The 24352-nt window shown below is 35.9% G+C and overlaps 1 protein-coding gene across 2 annotated transcripts; it reads right to left on the bottom strand.

Annotated features, from left to right (window-relative positions):
- Positions 1 to 3532: 3532 nt before the first annotated feature.
- On the bottom strand, positions 3533 to 23543 carry LOC100892209. Of its 2 annotated transcripts, none has more exons than XM_030977712.1 (12): positions 23409 to 23543; positions 21555 to 21642; positions 20892 to 21052; positions 19943 to 20094; positions 19511 to 19571; positions 14871 to 15255; positions 14233 to 14312; positions 13497 to 13624; positions 12073 to 12287; positions 9952 to 11064; positions 7740 to 7905; positions 3533 to 6389 (listed from the first exon to the last, which is right to left on the bottom strand). In XM_030977712.1, the coding sequence occupies exons 1-12, from the start codon at positions 23438 to 23440 to the stop codon at positions 6214 to 6216; spliced, it is 2757 nt and encodes a 918-aa protein (XP_030833572.1). In that variant the 5' UTR covers positions 23441 to 23543; the 3' UTR covers positions 3533 to 6213. The 2 variants fall into 2 exon arrangements, with proteins under 2 accessions (XP_030833572.1, XP_030833571.1); XM_030977711.1 differs by having other exon boundaries at positions 9946 to 11061.
- Between the last annotated feature and the right edge of the window lie 809 nt (positions 23544 to 24352).

Below are 24352 nucleotides of genomic sequence, written 5' to 3'. Positions count from 1 at the left end.
TTATTTACTTTCAATCTTGTATGTCTACTACTTTTAAGACCATCTTTTCATAAACCAATTAAATAATTCTTACAACAACAAAAAACATTAAAGTCTGATATGGTTTAAACTATCCCACTCTCTGTCTCTCTCTAAAAATAGTAATAATACCATAATGATTTTCCTCTTTTTTTTTTGTTCTTCGTCATATAGGTGTAACCACCAGCTGGGACAAGCAGAAACATATCTTAACATTGTCAGAGGCAAACCAAACCCTGGATGAAATCTGCTTCATCACACTGAGGACTTACAGCGGGCCAGACTGTGCCTTTGTGAATAGATCACAGTGCGTTGAACTCGGCACAGGGGTCAGCATTGACCCGGATGATGACCCAATTTTGGTGACCTTTGGCAGGGGACTGTGCAGCAAACCAGCTTATCTAACAGGTTAAGCTATTGTCCTTCCTTTTATAATTACTAATAATAAAAAGGAAATATTTCGAGATTAACTGTGGGCATTTACCATCGATTCTCCTTGCTTACAAATTTTCTCAAAATCTTGATCAAAACTAGGGTTAATTGAAACGTATAATATATTTTTGAAGTGGCTAAAAAAGAGTAGAAGTCCCCTGATTCAATGGAATAATCATATCATGCTTCCTTAATTTGATAAGGTACTATGCAAAGTGACCCCTACTGAACTAGAAATGAGCATGTGACAGAAATAGTTCATGTTTAGTTGTACGTTTGTGCGTGGGTGGGTGGGTTTGGGTGATTTCACATGTGTGTGGGTGGATCCATGTGTGGGTGGGTTCACATATATATTTGCATATTACATGCACATTTAGGTGTGGATAGGGAGGATAAACATGCATGTGTGCAGGTGTGTGTGATACATGAGTGTGTGACTGTGTGTGTGTGGGGGGGTTCTAGTATTGGTAGATATGCACTCTGCCAAACACAACACATTTTTCTACAGTGGTTTTTAAAACACTTTTTGAAACTCAGAGGATATACGGATGTGAACTAAACATCCATATGTAAACCATGTATAAAAAACTTTGCAATTAAACCAAACTCCAACAACATAGTTTAAAAAGTCAATATCCACAACATTGTATTTATGGTATTGTTTGTCCTAAACTCACCAGTTGAGAAGCAGCCATCAAATGAAGGTAGCCTTTCCTTCATGACAATCGCTATTGGAGTGATTGCCTCTGCTGGCTTCATCCTGCTCATTTCTCTGGGTTTGATGTACTTCTATGGAGTGTTATGCTGTGTGAAACGAAAGAAGGGTATGTCGTTGAGCAAATGGCCCCCTGCATTCACCTCTAAATAAACAATACTTACACACATGAGACATATTCCCCATTGTATTATTAAAGTAGCCTCTCTAGGCTTCAATCTTCATTTTTCTTGTTACCTTTTCTTTTATTTCACCACCTCTTCAGTTTTGTTTTTATTTTTGTTTTGTTTTTCCTCTTCCGTTTTACTTCTCTCTCACTCTCTCTCTCCCTATCACTTATACAGCACTTAGACAACATTTATTCCCTCACTGATTTGTGTTTTTCTCTGATTTCTATATAAATAAATCCCTATCTTGCTTTTTATTCCCCTGCTATTCCCCTTTAAGAGTTTCTTCCTCTCTTTCTTTCTCTCTTCCTGTACAGTATTCGTCTTCAGTTTTGTTGTATTTTTTTTTAATTTCCTGTTGCTCATATAAGTTACTCCAGCTTGTACATGTATATGCTTTCACTTTCTCTCACCATCTCTGTATATAATCTCCCCTTTCTCTCTCTCTCTTTATCTCTCGCACATTGTGCTTGTATTCATATTAGCACAAATAATTAAATATAACAGTTTTAATAATGAGGCAGGAGTTGAAGTGTAAGAAAAAGTGTGAGGAAAAAGTATTCAAAAGATTATAGGTCCATACTGTAGAAAAGAATATAAGATAATTATCAGGAGAAACAAAAGATGAAGGGAACTTAACTGACAGTCATAGGAATAAAGATTAGGATATCATCTCAACTTAATTTCCATGAAAAGACAACAGTAAATAATTTTTTCTTCACGATTTGTAAAGATTTGATTCTTTATATTGTATTTGAAGTAAATTCATAGTACATAAGCAATTACAACTTGAATATATATTAATGTATTGATCTGTTATTAACTAACATCTATAATCTCACTAATATACAATACAGATCACAAGTCAAATATTCATATCACACTCTAAACTTCATAAGAAAGGAACATTGCCATAACACGTACTTTCATTTAAAAATAACCCAAATTTAATGCGTGACATTCTCTTTACATTTAATTTCATTCCGTGCCCTCCAAGCAGATGAGGGAGACAACGCTCAAGAAGGCCGGACGGTAAGTTCATCTTTTAGCATTTACGATTTATATATCTGTTTTTCTTTTTTAATCAGTAATTAAGATAACTCCTAATAGCATTACTTCTTTGTAATGTTAATTACTTTCTTTCAAGAAATACATGCATGTTGGGTAGTGATCAGTTTCACCAAGTAGAAACAACCTATATACATTTGTACTTCTAAAAAGTTCACAGGGAAATCAATTGAACTTCCAGAGTACTTTGAAACCCTTTTTTTTTTCAAAATTTCAAACTTGTATTTTACTCTTTGCCACTTTAATTTATTTTTGATTGCCATTCCTAATCATTTTGTATTCAACTTAATGTTAGAAATGGTCAAACCTATGTAAACCTCAAACTCAAAATCACCCACATTTCACAAACTGATCTCAAAATCAGCCCCCTAAGAAACATAATACTATTCATCAATTTCTTTTAATTCATGCAGGTTGATGATGATGGGTTGGTCTACATGTCCGTCTCGCATGACCGCGCCCACCCCCCTAATGCCCCGCCCATACAGACAGAGGAACCCACTGTCTACGCCTCTCTCAACCCAGACGTCACGCAACGTCGCAAGGGAGAGATGAAATATGCCGACACAAAGGCGACAACCCCCGACGGACAACCTATGTACGGGAACTACTTGGTCAAGAAGAGGAAACAAGAGCAGGCCAGAATGCCGCCGCCCATACAGACCGACGATGCATCCTACCATGCTGAGGGCATGGAGTGCCGCAAGGGAGGAATGAAAGGTGCTATGGGACCTACTACACCAGACGGACAGCCCATGTACGGAAACTACTTGGTGAAGATGCGAAAAGACGAAGAAAGGGCTAAACAGATGGCAGGTACGCATGATGTGTTTGAGATGTATGGTATTTAAGCACTATCCTTCTTGTTTACACATCAAAGTCTAGATGATCAAGGATATGGGCCTTCTTTTATAACCTAAAAGAAATAACAGGTTGCAATAATTGATATAAGCTATTGAAATCATTGCATTTGATTGGTTGTGTGATAATTAATCATGAATTGTAATAATACTGAATATGAACATTTGTATAAAATGGGGTCGTTTATTTGTCTTCATCCAAGAAAAGGTAAATAATTTGCAAAATGACAAAGGCAAAAGAATATACTTAAAAACTTTTAGTTTTCACAATGTTTTGATTTACATATCATAAATACTTACATTTATTACCTGAATCTATATAAGGCTTGCCCAAATATTAAAAGTAATAGAATTTAACAAAGTTCCTGTTTGTTCATACACTATCTTTACTACTTTGCATGACAATGATTATTCGTAAAAATTATATATATCTTGATAATGTTTCAAGAATTGCCGAAGGAGATCTGTCAAATATTTCATCAGAAAGGAACTACTAAATAAATGTAGCAAAGAAGAAGAATAATCGGACTTTGTAAATCCTTGATTCTGTTTAAAAACGTGTATAATTGCTCAATCCATGAGACATTCAAAAGTATACTTGAACCCTCTTAAACAGCTACTATTTATAGTAGCCAGCGGTTGTTAAACCTCTTCAGCATGTTTAAGTATATACAATGTACATACTTTTCTTTCACCTGAACCTATATGAGGCTTGCGAAGATATTAACAGTAATATAATTTAAGAAAGTTCCTGTTTGTTCATACACTATCTTTACTATTTTGTGTAACAATGATAATTCCAAAAAAGTATAGATATACATGTTTATATATATATAAGGTTTCAAGAATTGTTGGAGATCTGTCAAATATTTCATCTGAAAGCAACTACCACAGAAATGTAGCAAAGAAGAAAAAAAATGAATAAGAAAAGAAATGGGGCTTTGTAAATCAAACATTCTGTTTAAAAAAGTCGATAATTGCTCAATCCATGAGGCATTTCAAAGTATACTTGTACCCTTTCATATATCTACTGTTTATAGTGGCCAGTAGTTCTTGGACCTCTATAGCATGTTTGAGTATATACAATGTGCATAATTTTCTTTCACCTGAATCTATATAAAGCTTGCACAAATATTAAAAGTAATAGAATTTAACAAAGTTCCTGTTTGTGCATATGCTATCTTTAATACTTTATATAACAATGATTATTCAAAATAAAGGTTTGATGTACATAAACATGTATATAATGATGATGTTTAAATGAAAATTCATGTTTCAAGAATGGTCGAAAGAGATCTGTCAAATATTTCATCTGAAAGCAAGTACCAAATAAATGTAGCAACGACAAAAATAATAATAATGGGATTTTGTCAATCCTTGATAATTGCTCCATCCATGAGAAATGTCATAGTATACTTGTACCCTCTCAAACAGCTACTGTTTCAAGTGGCCAGCAGTTGTTGAACTTCTTCAGTATGTTTGAGTATATACATAGTTTTTTTCATGTGATGAGACTAAGAGTAAATGTTCATTAAAAGGATTTGTTTTTCTTACTGTACATATGCATGCTATTGCTTAGAAAATATTTAATTTCTTTGAACTTAATTCTAACTGGACACACTTATCAAAAGAAGGTATTGTCATCAAACTGCACATTGTTATAATAATATAGAATTTACTATGATATTGCAAATAAGAAAGAAAAATATGAATAGATGGAGAGATTCTAGTATTGTATCATCACAAATGAATTTTGAAATTACTTGAAGTTACTAAACTTTAAAGTTTCATATTTTGAGGAACTTTAATATTTGTAGTAAGATATCACAACCTGCTGTTCTGTGGAAGTTCAGTATGCACTTTATATTGATATTATGCTGTATTAAAACTTTGATGTACATGGCTTGAAATTTATTACATCTACTCTAGCCTATAAATACTACCATCTATAGGATCAGATTGTAAGCAACACTGTACAAAGATGACAAACACTATATTTCTATGAGTAGCACTTTAATTATAATTCGCTGCTAACTAATACATGTGTGTATAGTGCGTGTTGGACAATCATACATTTCAAAACATTGAATGATACATGTTGACTTGTAATTTAACAATAGCCTCTTTCTATCTATTTGAATACACATCATCTGTAATTGTAACCTGTAGCTTTAAGATGTACAATCAAATTAAATCTAAAATGTTTTCCTGCATAATGGTGGTGCTTGATAATGTGACATTAGTTTCAAATCTTGAGGGCTTTGTAACTTATACATATTGATGTTAATGATTATTACTTTAACTGCAGGTTTGCATCCATAGAATTTCTACACCATTGCACCATTTCACTCTGAATAAGATCAGCATTTTCTAATATAGACTACAAGAATAATTGACTTTGGAGGGAAAAAATAAAATGTATGTAGCAAAAAGTTCTTGCATTGTAAATCCTGGGCGACTTAAAGGTTATTTATACATCTAAGTGCAGTTGAGTTGTATCTGGGAATATCGAATCCTAAACTAATCAATTCATTGTGGTATAGTTGCAGACAACAAAGATAATTAATATTGTGCTTATAGAGGATCTTCAACTTTATTTCATCACATGAGGATAAAACTCTAGTGGAGGCTCATTTTCTATTGATCAGTAATGTTTATATTTTGTATAGTTTGTCTGTATTTCTGTTTTAAAGGACTGTGCCCGAAATATTTTCTGATTCATTGATGAATCCATTTCTTTCAAAGAATCATTTTATCTTTGCACTGCACCGAGTGCACTGCATGACAGACCTATAGCAAATGTACTCCTTTTCATGAATTTCAATAAAAGCTGCACAGAAAACACAATGATAAGGTTTTAAGAGTTTATCTTTACTCGTTACACTGTACTACGACTGGTCCTTACAATGCATTTTAATAAAAGCTGCACAGATAAACGACGAGCTTTAAAGGGTTAATCTTTACTTGTGTGAGGAAGCAGGTTATCTAGATGGTTAAGCTGCCGTATGCATTCTTCTCTCTGCTTGCGAAGGACTTCAAGCATTTCATCGTCCTTGAACTCTTCGCTGTCAGAGCTAGCTCCAGACGCGGAGTCAATGGTTCTGGGATCAGTAGGCTCTGAAATGTTGTCTGAAATGAAGGATATATATGAAATGAACAATTATTTCTCCCAGGGTTAAGGGGCATGGCAAAGGAATAAAAAAAAAAGCAAATCATATTTGTTTTTTGAATATTTAAAAAAAGTAAAACAAGAATCTGAAGAAAATGTTGTTGTAAAGAATTAAAAACAGGAGAAAATAAACAATTATTCCAAAGGGGGAAAAATAAAAGAATGCAATGGGGGGAAAATACTAAAAAGAAGCACCACAGATTAAAAGCAAGCTGAAGGAAAAGTGGGATAGGGTGAAAAGAGAGCAATTTGATAGCACAATATAATGAAGAACGAATTGAATATTTTGCAAAAGAGAATGATTGGATACAAGTATGTATAAAGAGTGTGATGGATAATGAGGAAATAGGGATTTAATTTGAAGTTATGATTGATTGAAGTATGGACTGAGAGTTTAAGAGTGAGACCTAGAAATGTGATAGAATAATATGTGAGAGAAAAAAGTGTGAAAATATTTGTAAGTGATGTTAAGGAAATAAAGAAATTTACAAGGGGAGATAAGGATATTTGTGAACAATGTTTTAATGAAAGAATGAATGAATGGATGATGAGGGAGAGGCGTGAGATGTCAAAATGCTAGAGAGATAAAGAACAGACTCAAAAGAGATATTTCATGAAAATAAATGAAAATATACAATAAAAATACAACAGAAATTGTGTATTATATATCCAAACGGATTCAATTAACAAAACATATTTTCTATCATTTTTGCATTCAATTTGTGCTGGAGCTTTAAATCATAGAGAGAACAATTAATACACAGACAACCACAACATGAGAGGAAAGCAAACTCATGAAGAGTTGTTTCAAATATGTATAACAACTCAATAGTCCTTGAGCCCAGTGATAAATGGGTTAATATATCATGGAAGCATCCTTATCAACCAGTAACATCCGGCACTCATTCTATGTACAAGTAAATACATGTTGTTAGATGTACAAGCAATTTAGGGTACTATGAACATTAAAAACTGGGTTAAAAGATATGCCATGATTGTGTTCATTTCAGTGTAATGAACGGTTAGACTGATATTAAAATCATAAGAAAATAGATTTGGTTCATGACATTTTTTTAGGAAGAATTATTGAAGTATGTATACTTCAAGCGAGGGGGCATTTCAAAATAATACATTTGATTCAGTTAATTTGCAGTTAATACTTCTTGTCTAAAGATATCTGTTTGTATATCAATAAAAAATGAGTTTAAAAAATGGGAAAAGGTGGCAGCCAGAAGGACTTTATAGACTCATATCATTTAACAAAGAGTTAACGTCCTTTTTACTCTCAACAGTATATTTGACATATATACCTCTTGAAATTCTCTCTCTTGGGGGAACCCTGTCACCCATTGGTGGAGTAAACATCAAAGTATCTTGACTCAATGCAGATGATCTAATGCTGGAGGGAGTTGACCTTTGACTGGGAGGTTGTGACCTTCGACCTACTGGGGAACTAAACATCCTGTTACAGATGACCTATGTAGTGAAAGAAAAAAAGAAAAAAAGGAAAAAAGAGAAAAGAGGCAGACAAGAGGTTTAGAAATTGAGAAGTGTTTAAAACAAGGTGAAATTGATTTCATTCGTGTTAATGACATGGTAACAAAACCCTTCATGTTAACGAGGTTTTGAAATCGAAGGTTGCATGGCATGTAGGAGAAAGTCAGAGATAGAGTATAACAAACAATATGCAGATGGAAAAAGAAAAATAGATCAGTTTAAATGAAACTAGATCTTATTGTAAAGAACACTCTGTAACATTTCAAAACTAGCAAATGATTGATTGGTACGATAGCCTATTCATGAGCATGTATGCCATCGTGATGTGGTACTTAATTGCTTATTCGTATTATAAGTGTGTGCACGAGATGAGTATGCTCTTGAAAACACAGACATGCTATAATCAGGTCATGGCAAACTTTTGAGATTATCTATAAAAAAGAAGGAGAATAAACCATAAATGGTGAAACGTTCTTATTTTCTATTCTGTTCCCAAAACAATTTCATTTTATACCTTTTTGATTATTTCGTTTTTGTTGTGATTTCAAATACAAAGCCATGCCAAATCCATGTATCAAGGTAGTTTTTTAATCAATAGGAACTTGAGAAATCGAATAAAATCTGTTTATTCTCCATCACGCGTCTCTCTCATGATAACCTTCCCTCTACGGTAACTTCAGGACAATGTTTTGGTGACATTGGCCCAAATTGTTTCGTCTCAGTAACATTCCAATTTGATGTGTGTGACTTTGAGTTATGCAGAGTTAACAGTATTCCTTTTTATCAAATCAGAGAAAATTACTCATGCTACTGGTTTGAACTAGGTTGCTCTCATAACGAGAGCACCGTACATGAATTTGATATTGTGAGAAATGCCTTTGCTATATAATTTCTAATTGTATTTCAATCATTCAAAAAGAGGGAGGAACCTGAGATGTGTCTTAAATATAGAGAAGCGCAATGCCCATGGATCATTCCTGGCAGTATTCTTTTTACACGTTACTGTCATTCATTTACTGCAAATCATTTATTTCATGTTATAGTTGATATGCTTTTATTTTCATTGCTCTGCAAACAGATAAACAGAACTGAACTGGTCTTAAATTAATCAAACATTACTGTTGAAGTGGGATTGATCTATTTCTCTAACACAATTTCATGGACAGGACACTGCAGATACTGTACATCAAGACAATGAGGAAGTGAAAATATAATACCTTGATTAGAAACTAAAACTAAATTTGATACACATTAACACAAAAACAGAAGGATCTATAAACACATAAATTCATGTCATTCTTAGTCTGAGAATGAATAATCACTCTGGGGAAAAACTTTCATTTGGTAATTTGAAAGCCATGAGATGTATAGGCTATTTTTATACATACAATGTCCTCACATACATCTCACAAAAGCTTGTGTAAAGTGTAATAGACACTTTCAGCACTCTCTCATATTCTCTGTTCGAGTAATGACTTTAAACAATGATATCTTGATTTAAATATAAGGAAGTGATTTAATGTGCAATTCCAACATTGACTTTTAACACATAAAGAAAAACAAAAAGCATCTAAGTTGTCTAAGAATTATTTTCTGTACAATATTTATTCCCCCCTCCCCCTCCCCCATGCCACCTGTATGTACCTATGTCACCATGCAAGAAAAAAACGAACTGAGAAAAAACAGGGAAAAAAAACAAATTCATTTATTTACAACACAAATGTTAGTAACTTATTTTAATGACAAAAGTTACATGTACAAAACAATAAAGGGTCCAAGGGTGGGTAATACATGTTTCTTTTTGTTTTTTCAGGATATTTTGCAGGTTGCTTCAATTAGACCCTTTGAAACATTATTCGGGCAACATTTTCTCGGATCCCAGCCACAATGAATATGATGCAAAATATGAAATGCAAAATTTCAGTTTGTATATAGATGCTTTCATTTTCATAATGTACATAGCATATCATGATACTTGTTAACCTTTAAATTACAAACAACTGGCTTATAACATCTTACACTTACTTGTCCAATGGCACTGTTGATAGACGAGGAGGAGCTAAAGTGTAACTGACGTTTTGCTCCTTCTCCATTATCTGCATCATCTGTTCTTTGTTGTTGCCTAGCAACAGGGCTTGCATCTATTCCTTGTATAGTGATGGCAGCAGTTGAGTACTCCGGTGTATCCTCCAGAGTTCTTGTTCTAGTAGGTGATGGTTGAGGCTGACGAGCTGTTCTTGCATCTTCTGCAGCTGTCTGTAGTTCAGGGTCAAGTATTGTTCCTCTCCCTGGAATATCATTTGATGATAATGTTCTATAACCCTTTCTTGCTGCATCATATTGATAAATTCTGTCTTCTCCTTTGATATCATCACCAACATGATGTCCCTCTGATCTTGGAGAAGTAAACTCTGCTTCATTTGTCCTTGTTTCAGGCCCATATTTGTGTCTTTTTTCTTGAAGGTGAGATTGCTTTGGTAAACTAAACAATCTGTTGTCCTCACTAGTCGCTCTTTGATTCTCACCAGGCAACACTGTCTGTCTGTGAGGCAAATTTTCTGATGCATTATTTCTAACCACTGAGTCTCTTTCGAGATGGTCATCACTAAAAGCGTGTTCATGGTCTGTTTCTGTTTGATGATGGTGCATTTTCCCATGTCCAACAAATTTTACTTTGTCTACCACATCTCTCGCTGAATGCACATGGGGACCTCTCTTATCACAGGGCAGAATATCACAGGACATATGCAAATGAGGGGTAATATTGGGTAATCTTTCAAGTTCATGTCCCCTATGGGTTCTAACATCTTGAATATTAGGGCTCGCTACTGGATATACTCGTTGATTTGAAAATTCTTCATCTTCTCCCTGCATGGTGTCACTTGTCGAAGTTCTTTCCTGTAAGAGACATGCTGTTTGACCAGAAGAAAGAGATCTGCTACCCGTCTGGTCACAAGATGGCACCCCTCTTCCTGTCTGTGTAGCAATGGATTGTGGGATGGGATCTGTTCCAGTGTGGGTTGTGGTTGCATCTATCACAGGCACCTGCGGAACGTTGCTTGCATCTCTCGCTTCTGTCAGGAGCCTCTGCTGTTCCAACCGACGACGAAAGTCTGCAAGCCTTGAGTCTCCTTCTTCCTGAAAAGTTAGGAGAGTAATGAGTTGTTGGATTTATTTATTCAACCATTTATTCATTTATTTATTTATTCATCTGTATTTTTGTTATCGAGCACAGCCTATTCAGTGATTTACAAACTGTTTTACAATATTGTCTGCTTACACAAACTGTAACAATACATGAGTTACATGAGTAAAATGATAAAACATAAATGTTCAAACAAACATCACCAAATTGAAACAACAAAACATAGGAATAATCCAGCTTCGTAAGTAATGTAGGTTTAAAATATTTCTTTGAAACAGTGATAATGAAGTGGTTTAATGATAACAATAAGAACAATCAGAGCTGGCAACTGATTTTATTAATCTAACCTAAAAAGAAGATCCAGAAGTAATAGAGAACCATATTTTCAGTAGAGTACAAAGCTCGAAAAAGCAATAAACAGAGAAACAATAGCACGTACACTAAAGGAAAAATCCTTAACACTGGCATCTTTGATTAATCAAATTTCTCCAAACAACAAAGTTTTCCAAAGAACAAGTCATCTATCACTATTAGTTGCTAATATTTACTTTCTTTATGAATATACTCCAACAAATAATAAGTCATTCATCCCTGACACAAAAAGAATCATGGATATTTGAATACAAATAATTGTTTACAAATTCTTGGCATCAATGCCTTCTTCCTCTTTTGAATTGCCTACTTTTATTTCTTTTAGAGACAATAAACAGTTGCAATCTAAGACTCTAGAGTAAATGAGAACACACCTTTGAAATAGTCCATTTGTGCATAAAAAGTCCTTTCCAAGTCTCACTTGCAGACATTTGAAACAAAGCTGGCAATCTTCTAGCAAAATGCTTGACTCATCTTGGAAAATGTGTCAGGTGGAAAATATAAAAAAGGGGCATGTCTTTATTTGTTATGAGAGTATGCTTCACATTCTTTTCTTTATCATGTTTGCCTTACAGAGGAGATTATTTAGTTTAAATAGGCATTTCAAGATTAACAGACTCATTCCTTACAGTTCCATCTCTCGTTCTGACATTCTCTTGCTGGGTCTGTCTGAGTGGGATTTGCGACCTTTGACCCGACACTTTATAAAGAGCTCCCTCCTTAGCCTGCTCCATCCTGCGTCTCATGCGCCATTGTTGTAGAATGTCTTCCTCGAGACCCTGAGGACGCTCTGTGTAGCTGAGGTTAGCTGGGAACAGCGGGGGTCTTGGCAGATTCTCTTTGTCTGTTGGAAAATGAAAATGTGATTGTTAAAAAGGAAGTTGAAAAGTTGACAACAAATTTCCAAGGAAAAGCTGAAGAATGTTGTCTCTATAACATTCAGGTTACTGTGTGTACTTGTAAGTAAGGATACCTGGGAAGAAAGGGGAATTTGGGTGATCGTATTGTTTGTTTACTTTTTAAAGGTCATATGGTGTTTGTTATAAAGTTACAAAAGAAAAATGAGAAACAAATTATTAATCAGGTAGAGGAAGATCTACATATTCTTTTTCAAATAAATGTTTAAAACAGAACCAATTCATAATAAATGTAGTTACAGGAATTTTGTTTTGAATTATTCACCTTTCACAACAAAAAGAACAAAATTCCACTGACAAAATTACTACTATTGGGTTACATGCTTTATTAATGTAACTACAAACATGTACATTAAGAATATCAAATTTGATTCAGGGAATGCATTGCATCCATTATTTTATTTTCAGGCAACAGTAAATGTGTGAATATAGTCAAAACCTAACCACATCTCTCGGAAATGAGTGCTTTGTTATTGTTATATGATCCTGGTTACCAGTAAATATCTGAAGTATCTCTTTCATAACCAGTGTTAATTTTGGAACAGAGAGATTGATGTTTGGATATATTTATCATGAATAAACAGTTTAAAGATCACCTACAGCTTTGCTAAGCCCTCAAAAACTGTTCATTTCTTTGATTTGTATGTAACAAGTTTCATGCAATACTAAGCTGTTGCGAAAAGTCTTCTTCCTCAAGTGAAATATTATACAAACAAGAGGTAAAATAAATTTAGGTATCCCACCTAGGGACATAAAATCCCACAACGACAACCAGAACTACACATGTGTAAAACCTATGAGGGGTGTGTGAAAAAGGTTCAGTGAACACAGACACTATCTCCTGACAAAGTGCTGAGATTGATAGCACAAGGGAGTTTAAAGCCATTATCTAGATTTGCTTGCAGACATTTACATTTAAAATTCACCGGAAATCATGGATAGAATACCAAATAAGTTTATACATCTATTTTGATACAAAGAGAATTACATGAGACTATGTTTATCATGTTTCTTTCCAATAATCCATCCTGCTACCAAAACTCTTCATGAGCTTTAACCCTGTATTACGAAAGTGATATTAGAAGATTAAAGTGGATTATAATGCTGGATCTTGGCAAACTTTGGCATTGTCTTACCATGATATCTTGATGTATACGCCTCGCTGCCTGAAGAGGGCGTGTTTTCATCTGTGACAGGGGAGCTAGTGGAGAATGATCCTACCCCATCAGAACTCACTGCTGGCTCACTGAGAATAGTCCTATCACTGATGTATCAAACAGAAAATAAGAAGAAAAATAAGAATAAATTGGCATTTCATTGGAACCGTGGGCAAAAATGACTCGCCCTCTCTGGAAATACAAATGTGTCTTATTGTTTTCCCTTGTATTATTATCATTATAAATCTACCTTGCATGTCTTGTTTTTCCTTATTTTTAGCAAATGTTCCTGCATTTATTAAGAAATAAAATATAAAATCAGCAAACAATAAGAGTATCCAATGTAATTGACTTATATACAATTTGACAACTGAAATACCCCCAAAAAACATAGATCAAATTGAAAACTTGAAAGTATGGATCAAAGAATCAAGATAAATGCAGAGGCCCATTATTATAAGCATGAATGCTTGAGTCGATAGCAGCTAGGAGGGGGGGGGGTAGGGGTGGGGGCACTTGACGCTGGTATACAAGTAGCTAGAAGAATGGAGTGTTACAAATAAAGATTTTGTTTCAGAAAGTATCTACATAAAAAGTTGGAAGAAAGAAAAATTATTTTAAATAAAAAAGAACATAACTATTGTCAAGATCATTTAACCTGTGCTATTATTTTCCACTTAGACACATCCCCATCTGATAACCAATGAGATCCTACCTTATTTCAAGGAGCTTTTCAGCTCTTCTCTGAATCTCGTCTGTCTCCTTATCGGTACCAGAAGAATGGGTCTTCAGTGACTGTGAAAGAGAAACAACAGGAGAAAATGATTATTATCAAAGAATTGATCTTAAAACACATCTTTAAAGTGAGCCAAACAAGTTTAATTTTCCATAAATGGGTCATGAAATAAATGCTGGAAAACACAAGAACATTTGGCAAAAGTGACGCTTCAAAGTAACCAAATGTATGACAGATATACATCTTACCACACAGCAACTACATCTCACATGAATTTAACTTTTCGCTATAAAAATGAATTGACCCTAAAGTCATGCTCTAAATATGAAATTTGAGTTAGTATCAGGATTAAAGTTCAGAATCTTCATGACCATAAAGGTTTGTCTCCCTCAAAAAATTTAACACAAATGTGAATGCTCCACAGATTCATTTCTTCATAAAAGGTCTTGATTTTTAACCCTATTAAGCAGTTGACCATAAAGACCTGTGCTCTTTTAAAGTTATTTTGCCCTAAAGTATATGTTCAATATTAAACGAAACCAAAATAATAATAAATACAGTATGCTATCTTTGTTTTATCACAATAAAAAAAGCAACATCATCCCAAATTAACTTACACTGCTTGATGATGAGGTAAGAGTTGAGACACCGCTCACTCTTCTACTGCTACTTAGAGATGAGACTCCACTCTTAGAAACTCCAGACCAGGTTGGTACCCTTGATGCACCCCTTCCTGCACCCCTTGCTCTTCCGCTTCCACTGCCTGTACCCCTTCGAGCCCCTTGTATCCCCCTCACACCACCAACAAGACCGGTTCCTCGGATGGGTGTGGTCTCGATGGTGGCATGACCAGAGATTGAGGATGACGATAGTTGATGAGATGGAAGCGGGGGAGATGAAGATGAGGAAAACAGCCACCAGAAGTCCTTGCTACCGGGAGTTGAATGCTGCGCCCTCTCTTCCCTGCTCTGGGGAGTGCCGTACCGAAAGCGGCCTATGAGTCTTTGAAAGTGAGAGAAGAGATAGTAAATGCTGTTTTAGTGAGCATCTTTACACATGTATGGAGGAAACCTATCTAGAGTGATCATTCTAAAGTGCCATAAATTTGTCAAGATAGTCTTAAAAAACCCTTTATGTCGCATCTTACTACAAGCCACATGAATTGAACATGAATCACCTCATTATCATTGGGGGAGACTTCAACCTCCCAGGATGGGACTGGATGAACTAAAGGGTGAAAGAATGTGGCCACCCTGCCTTACATCACAAGTTTAGAGAGATGTTGGATGACAATGGTCTAGTTCAACTAGTAGTGAAACCAGTATGGGGCCATGAAGAGATTCTGGAGCTTCATTAAACATAACAGGAGTGACAGTGCAGAAATCTCACATCTCAACTCAGATGGAAGGAAGTTAACCAACCCCACTGAGAAAGATAATGCCTTCAAACACCAATTACAAGCGGTGTTCACGAAAGAGACTCCAGCCCCACCTGATCTGCTACCTCCCACCTCGTCTTATGAAACCATGCCAGATATGATCATCACAACGGCAGGTAAATTGCTTGGGATTCTCAAACCAAGGACAGCCTCTGGTCCTGATGAGACATGAGTACTCAAGGAGCTGTCAGCTGTCAAAGCTTATCAGAAAGCCGCCATTACATATTAGAAAGCGACCACCTGATCCCACTGATGTTACGCAAACAATATCCGAAAGGGAGGTGAACAAAGCCTGTATAAGTAACAAAATGGATCCTGAGCTTATGATATTAAAGGAACAAATACAAACAATGTCAAAGACCATTGACGCACTGATTGAAAAGACGGCGTCTAAGACTCAAGACAGTGACCCGATTCAACAGAGATTAGTCGCAGCAAGGTCACTGATGAAATGTCCTTCGAAAGCCAGTTGGCTGAATACTGTGATAGACAAAAGCAATCATTTGGGTCAATACCTGACAATTCTAATCAGGATGATGATGATATTCCAAAAGAGAAGATAGCTCAAATTCTACTTGTCGGAGACTCAATGATTCGACATATTTCACCCTCTAAGACTTTCAAAGCGAACAACAGCAAAATTTAAAACACTTTCTGGTGCCAAAACGCATATGAAGTTATTGATGGTCTGGCAAGGCAATTTAAGCCCGAGGAAGTTATTGTTCATCTCAGCTCTTAGAACCTAAACAATGATGATGAAGATGGGATTGTTGCGGAGCTGTCGTCGCTTTGTCACAAAGTTGTCACACAGACTGATGTCAAATCGGTGGTAATATCAACCATAATTCACTGCCGAGATGAATCCCCACTAGATGGCGCCTTTGTGGACAGGGTGAACACCTGCATGAAACTTCTGGCCAATGAGCGTAGATGGGCGATTATTGACAACGATGAGACCCGCCCAGATGTTCATCTCTCTATAGATGACGTTCATTTGAATAGGAACGGGGTCACTATGTTTGCGACCAGATACACATCGCAGTACACAGCATTATTTTCTGAAATGTCAAACCACCAATCCCCGGTGGAAAGTGAGAGGAGCAGTGTTTCCACGTGACTGGATGGACAACTTGGAGACTCGGAGAGGATACCCCTAAACGGATCAATACTATACAAATACTACGGAAGAAAATGCTGCATACTATAGTCTGGAAAACAGATTTATCAAGTCATTTAGTGGGAAAAATAAAAAAATTTGCCATATCAATATCAATTTGTTACCAGCGTAGATAGATGATCTAAAATATACTCTAAAATAAATAATTTATATAATATACAATATAGCTATAACAGAGACTCATTGTGATAAGACGATACCAGTCTCTGAACTATTACTAGTGGAACACATACAAATATTACGGAAATGTTGTCAATAGGATGGTTAATCAACAAAAAAAAGCATATATTGACTCTCTTCTTCAAGAGAATAAGAGTAATCCTGGTGCCTTATGGAAAACATTTACAAATGCAAACGTTTCCGAAAAAATAATGTCACAAGTCTCGGGAAATGAAATAACTAATTCAGGAGAAGAAGCAAAAATTTTCAGTAATTATTTCAGTAGTGCTGTGAAAAGTTTAACTGACAATTTTTCTGTACTTAATAAATGACTCCAGTCAAGAGATTGTCTATTTGTTTGCTGATGATGCCATCATCTACCTCACTGTACAGTCAGATGCTGATGCTGACCAACTACAACAAGATCTCATCAAACTCATAGACTGGACTAACAGGTGGATGATGGAACTGAATACCAAAAAGTGTGAGGTCATCTCAGTCACCAGGAAGTGAGACAGGATTGTACACCAGTACAAACTGAACATTCCATCCTTACTCCTGTAGAAGCCTGAAATACCTTGGTGTCACTATAAAGACACTGGTCACTCACTGGTCATCTCTTGAGTCTCGTCGGAAGTACACCTTGATCACATTCATTATCATATGTTTGTTTATGAATGTATCCTGCGATAGTGTAAACAGTGCCATAAATGTAAACCCAAGGTATAGTACTGACCTGAAGTTGAAACGTTTGTTTGCTCGAACTTAAAGACTGCGTAGTTCAGCCATTAACTCATTTCTCAGATTTTGGGACACACTTCCTCGTCATATTCGTAACAATATATTATTGACTCAAATGGGAAGTTGGTGCTCCACTTGAACTCTGTCTTGTTAATCTTTATATATGATTCAGTTTTTATTTATGTTGTATTAGATCATATTGTATCATATTTCTTAATAATAATAATAATGATGGTGATATTTATATGATGTAATGGTAGCAATAGTGATGATTGTAATGATGATAGTGATGATGATGATGTTGATAATGATAATAATAATGAATATGCTTAAACATGTAAATGTATATATTTGTAACAGTGTGATCTATTAATGCCGTTTATGTTTTTTTTATTTCTATCTATTTATTATTTGCTGTTTATAATAATGTATAGAATATCAATAATTCTTATTGTGTATTGAGTTATGGTCCTGCTTTGATGAAGTTGACAGACATATATTGTAATGTCATTAACTGCATATTATTATTGAGCGACTTCATAAGCAGCAATCTATTGTAGTATTTGTATATCTTTTCCAAGTCTCTAATTTAAAAAAAAAATTCTCATTGACTTCACATAATCTGGGAATCGCCTACGATGAATACCATATAATTTTTGGTCCAATTCGTATTATATAATTTGAAACAATAATTACATGTACTTGAAATAATACACTACATTTTTAACCATTCCAAACCATTACAAAATTGTACGACTAGTATGATCTGAATTTCTATTTTTGTCATATACATGATATAGGGCCTACCTTCATCTGTATATATTATGATCGTGCAATAGCTTTGAGACCGATTGTTGTTGAAATTGTGTTCTCAATGAAAATGAATTTTTGTTTATGTATTGATATAAATATTTCAATGAATATCAGGTGCATCTGGTCAGGTGTGGGGAGGAAGGTCTTCAGATCATAGGTTAACTTGTTTCATACCCGGGCAGCGTGACCAGATGCACCTGCTATTGAATGTTTTCTATTGATTTTGTCTCAATTCATGTTTGTTATATTGTTGTATTTATGTGACCTGATTTGCCAAATAAAATAATAATAATAATAATATCAGACCTGAGATGGAACACACACATCGACAGTGTCTGCCAAAAGGCTTACAACACCCTGGTCTTTCAACAAAGAAACCTGCGGGTGAACTCTTCCAAGTTTGAAAGCCACAGCTAACAGAACACTAGTCAGACCCCTGGTGGAATATGCCTCTTCCGTAAGGGATCCATCAACGGCCAATAACATCAACAAGCTAAAAATGATCCAACGAAGGGCATCGCCATACACATTGAATCGATACCGAAACACATCAGTGTATCATCAATGTTGCAGGGGCTTGGACGGACATCACTCCAACAGCAACAAGAACGCCTTCGCCTTGTGATGTTCTACAAGATTCACAACCAGCTAGTTCCATTCAATTCAGAGACACACATCATCAAATCAACCAGACCAACAAGAGCTGTTCACTCACAAGGATATATCAAACCTCATCCAGGACTCTGCAACATCATAACTCCTTCTTCCCCAGAATTGTAAAGACACAGAACACCCTCCCAGTATGTAGTGACTGCCCCTTCTGCTGAAGCTGCAGCAGCTAGATCCAATGTTGTTTTTACTTGCACTAATTAATTATTAGCACCCTACCCTTTAATTCAGTAAAAATTATTCATGAATATAAATATTACCTGGCTAGAGTACTGTCAGAGTCTTGCTTTGAGTTTTGCCTGCTGGTGTTTGTCGTTGGATCTGAAAAGAAACAAATGATATATTCATCTTTTTTTAATCCAACAGTTATAAATAAAAGTGGAGTTCACTGCCTTAATTAACTAATTGCTTACTTTTAATCAGAATGATATCTAACCAAACTAATTAAAAAAAGTATCAAGAAAATTATGAACAAACTTTGTATTTAATGTTTGCAAAATGTAGTGGCTGACATCTTACAGAGGAAAACGGTTTAATAAATAGCAAATAGATAGCATAGCAAAAAAAAATATTAAAGAATTCTGTGTAATAAGGGGAACATCCTATAAAAATGAAACTTGTCTTAGTTGAAAGTCATTTTATTTTCCAATATAGCCATCTCTGAATATCTAAAGAAATATACCCGGTATTACCAAATGTATGTGGTGATACTCCTGACCCAGAGACATGGCTAGTAGCAGCTGAGGTAGAGGAAACATTCTGAGCATCACCAGGGCTCTCGATCGTTGATGGGCGTTCACTAGCAGGCCAAGACTCATCAAACTTGGAAGACGTATCAGCAGGTCTATATCAGACGAGGAACGGAAAATATCAAAGATCATTCCCTCCAGGAGAATTCATCCTAATGCATATTCCTAGTACATGTTCATGCTTCAGAGGAGTACGCTTATATGTGCCAAGATTGGAAGGCCCATAAGAAGAAAAAGTTTCAATACTGATGTGTGTATTAAAAAAAGAGAGACAACAAATAAATACAAAATTTCTAGGAATGTTCCCTCTAAAGGAACAAAAGGCACACATTTGGGACAGCATTTTAGCAAAACCAGGATGGTTCAAACTAAAAATGTTCTACATGAATTGCACTCTGCATAAGAAGAAGATTTTACTACAAGGTTGCATTAACTTCACTCAGACTGGAAAAACTTCAAATGTGGAGTGGGCATTTGTATGTCTTCAGGAGTCATATAATATATATGCACCATGGAATTGGACAGTAAACATTGATTGAAGATCAGCACATTATCATTACCCATATGGGTGTTAAACAACAGTACACTGTGCAATAAGTAGATTAAGAATACTATCACCAGTGTTTAACATCTATTTTGTCCATACTGTGGGGTTGGACGTTACTTCATCTCAATGGCCCTTCTCCAAGCATCCTGGTCTTTAACATCAACCTGGGTGGGGCCAGATACCCTCATACCTTCCTCTTATGTCTCCTTCCAAGTTTTGCAAGGTCTGCCATGGGATTTTAAGCTGGCTGCCAGGAAGTTCATCTCTATATCAATAGCTTTCCTCTCTCCTAACCTCCTAGTGTAAGAATACCAGTAAGATATTTCTAACTTAGTTTACTCTTACCCTGGGCTTGGAGTGTCATGAGTCGGTAATTCCTTTGCAAGCATGGTGTTTGATCCAGACAGAAACCCCTTCTCTCCAGGGCTCAGTTCCTTCCCTTTCCCATGCCGCAGATCTTCATTTGCCTTGAGATGGGATTTCACTCTCTCTGGACTTAGAGAAATCTATAGAAAATAATACACAATAGGAATAAGGGACTTTAATTATACATACATGTAGCTTTGTTTATGTTTGTTTGTTGTTGTTGCTGGTGTTTTGTTGTTTTGTTTTCAAGAAAGGTCTGTCACACAGCTTTAATTACAATTGCCACTTTCAACCCTAATGAATTACATTGTTACATGGAAGGAACTTTAATAAGGAAGATATTCCTTACATTATCTGTGCAGCTAAATTGCTAGCCTAACTCAAGCTGGAGTAATCATGGAGGAGCATGCGATACAAGAAACCAATGAACAGATGCTCACGTTTACCAGTTTACTGCATTTAACACATGTAGACTTCCTGTCAGTAACAAAAGTGGGTCAGCGTCTGACAAAGCCAAGAAACTTGTGGTACACACATTTCCAAGGCGTGCAGAAGGATAGATATTACACAAAAAAGAAAAGTTTTAAAGTAAGACATATATTAATGATTTTAAAATGAACAGGTGAAACAATAAATACTCACTCCTTGTGTTTTCTTAGTGAGATTTTTTGGTAAGGTAGGATGGTAAAATGCTCTGGGTTCTGGTACATCGTAGAAAGGGTTGTCAGATCTGGGAAAAAAATGCAATTGCGAATGAGAGAGTTAATTGAACAGTTATACACTGGTATGACTATGAGTGATGACTATGACTGGATGGTTGACTTTATCACTAGTTCTTCATTGCTTCTCCTTCTTCTTCTCTTTCTTTTTTCCATCTTCTTTATCATCTTCTTCCTCCTCCTCCTCCACCTTTTTTCCTTGTTCCTCTTCTTTAAGTTCTAGGGTGTCTGACCGATTTTTCAATTCTCAATTTGGTATCGTTTGTCACCATTTATGGCTGGAATGGATAATTCAAAAAAGAATGTAACTAGAATAATACATTTCAAATTTCAAGACTGTTTCTATCAAAAGATACAGCCCCTCAAAAACTCTGCAATATTCATCCATTTATTGTCAATACAGCTGCATTGCGCAATATGCAAGTGCATGCACTACTTAAGCGCGATCGCAACCAATACACATACAAACACACGCTGTCACAGGCTGTCCGAATTGCATGCATGTGCAGATTTTACAAGCCGTCGCCATGGGTTTGGGTTTGGGCTGAGCGGTGCTCACGCCTCCCTACTTAGCTGATCCCAAAAATCGGGGGAACAGCTTTTTCAAACTGTAATAGCTTGTGATCCCTTGGGGCTAGCAAAAAAAACAAGCGCATGGATCTCTTCTTCTTCTTCCTCGGCCTCGGTTCCTCTTTTCCTGTTTGATCAGTTGATGGATTAATTTAAATATGAATAGAGTAAAGGAGGGGGTAATCGACCAGCTCCAGTTTTCGGCCGATTGGTTGGATGCATAGTAAAATCCCATTAAAATACATGGCATAATAGCACAACACATATCCCACACATACCATACCATGCCAGTGTCACTGAAGAACCACATTTGCAATGAAAAATATATCCTAAAATATCACATTTTAGCGATGTAATCGGCAGTCCCGCTACCCGAATCTGAAAAATTGAGTATCTTACGCGTGTCTGTAAGAAATATGGGTACCATAAAATGAGCTTTATTTCAAGTATTTTTATAGTTAGAGCCCGATTTTGTGCTAGTCGCAAGCTCAAAAGTATCTCATCGCATGTATTAAATCAATGCAGCCGCACAACGCAACGCACACACGATATCTCTGTCTAATTCAGATTCCAATTTCCGATCACGGCAGTACTAGTTTTCGGCTGGGCGAGCTCCGGGGAGCTCCGCCCGCTAGTGCTATAGATCAGCGCGGAAACGCACGGCACGCGCGCTTCCTATTGACTTTGTACATGCGGCCGAAAACTGGTTCGCTATGCCGATAACCGACTCCGAAACAGTGAAAATTGAAATGAATATTGTCATGGCAATGGGATTTTTTTTTTTTTTTAATAATAATAATATTTGCTTCATGATTTGAACAAGAAATGATAATAAATAGGAAGTAAAGGGTCCAAAAAATAGGATTTTGTCTTAAGTGGCCGAAAACAGGCTCCTTTTACTCTAATTCTAAAGCCAAATGCCATTTGATATTTTGATAACAAGAATGTACTAAATGAAGTGTGTATATTGATCAATTTTAAACACCCTCACTCCATACCATCAAGTTTCTATCTTGTTTCTATCTTGTTTTCCCCTTTTTTCCTTCAAATGGTCTCCTTTAGGCTCCCCGAGTCTCCGACTTTCGAAATCGGAAAGAGTTGCCCGAAACGACATGACATCATTTTGAGGGGGTGGGACAACGTCAAAGCAGAGCTGCAAACGAAATTGAAGACAAGTCGACATAGACGCAAATTACGAGCTACTCACCTGTTTTTTTCATAAGCGAATAATGTAGACATCTCTTCTTCCACTGGAGATCTAATCTACAAACACTGGCTTTAGGCATCCATCTGACAAAGAATAGATTTTGCAACGAAACCGTCACTGTTCCAAATCTTTTTTAGAAATACCGCTTCTGGAAATTGTTAGTCTAACGCCCTCTGCGGCCGGGCGCTCGCAAGTACAGAAACCAAATTTTTGTTTTGTAGTAATTAGAGAGATTCGATCATACCAATAGGATGACTAAAATTGTGATCTGTGACATGGGCCATGGCATAGGTTTTGCATTGGGCATTATGGAAACTTTGTCCAATTTGAACGACGATTTTTGAGGTCCAATGTTTATTCATGAGTAATGACGTCAACATTTTCTCAATTACTGCTTGGTAATTAGCTTCTAACAAAATGTCTTACCATATGCATAAATCATGTTTTCATTCCCACAATTCAATCCTACGATATATCGACAATTATTAATTCATAAACGCGCTTGTATGAACTCTACAGCTTTAAAAAAAAAATTAACACGAACGATGAAACATTTTTCTTTGAATTGGCATGCCACGTATTACCACGAGATTCCAAAAGGAGTAGGTATAAAGATCCATTTTGTGTGAATATCTTTGTAATTATTTATTCCCGCATTTATGGGGAGAGCGGGGAGTGTTCGCCCTATTTTTTATATCACTCTTCTAGAGCCGTCATTTCATACGCAGGAAGACCATGCTTTTTCATGTATCAAGTCATAGGTAATGTCTAGCTAATATCCCACTCTCACTGGGGTCAGGCACATAGTTTTCACAAAAACGAATCATAAAGTTAATTACGACAAAAGGGCGAAATTGCCCCACCCTGGGGCTGGTTCGTCCGTTTGGCGGGGTAGGTACGCCCTGTTAGGGAAAATAAATACATGAAACAAATATAGTGTTTTA

Source organism: Strongylocentrotus purpuratus, unplaced genomic scaffold (genome assembly GCF_000002235.5).
Source record: "Strongylocentrotus purpuratus isolate Spur 01 unplaced genomic scaffold, Spur_5.0 spur5_scaffold_1, whole genome shotgun sequence".
Taxonomy (NCBI): Eukaryota; Metazoa; Echinodermata; class Echinoidea; order Camarodonta; family Strongylocentrotidae; genus Strongylocentrotus; species Strongylocentrotus purpuratus.
The sequence above is the reverse complement of the archived record's forward strand: the minus strand, read 5'-3'. Positions and strand labels throughout refer to the sequence as shown.

Bases quoted from the DNA above. Each gene is read 5' to 3' on its own strand.
- LOC100892209 (XM_030977711.1), bottom strand. From the start codon at position 23,440: ATGTCTACATTATTCGCTTATGAAAAAAACAG. The intron at 21,053-21,554 runs GTGAGTATTTAT...TATTTTCTATAG, and splicing joins TCACTAAGAAAACACAAGGA to ATTTCTCTAAGTCCAGAGAG. The intron at 13,625-14,232 runs GTAGGATCTCAT...TTGATACATCAG, and splicing joins GAAAAGCTCCTTGAAATAAG to TGATAGGACTATTCTCAGTG.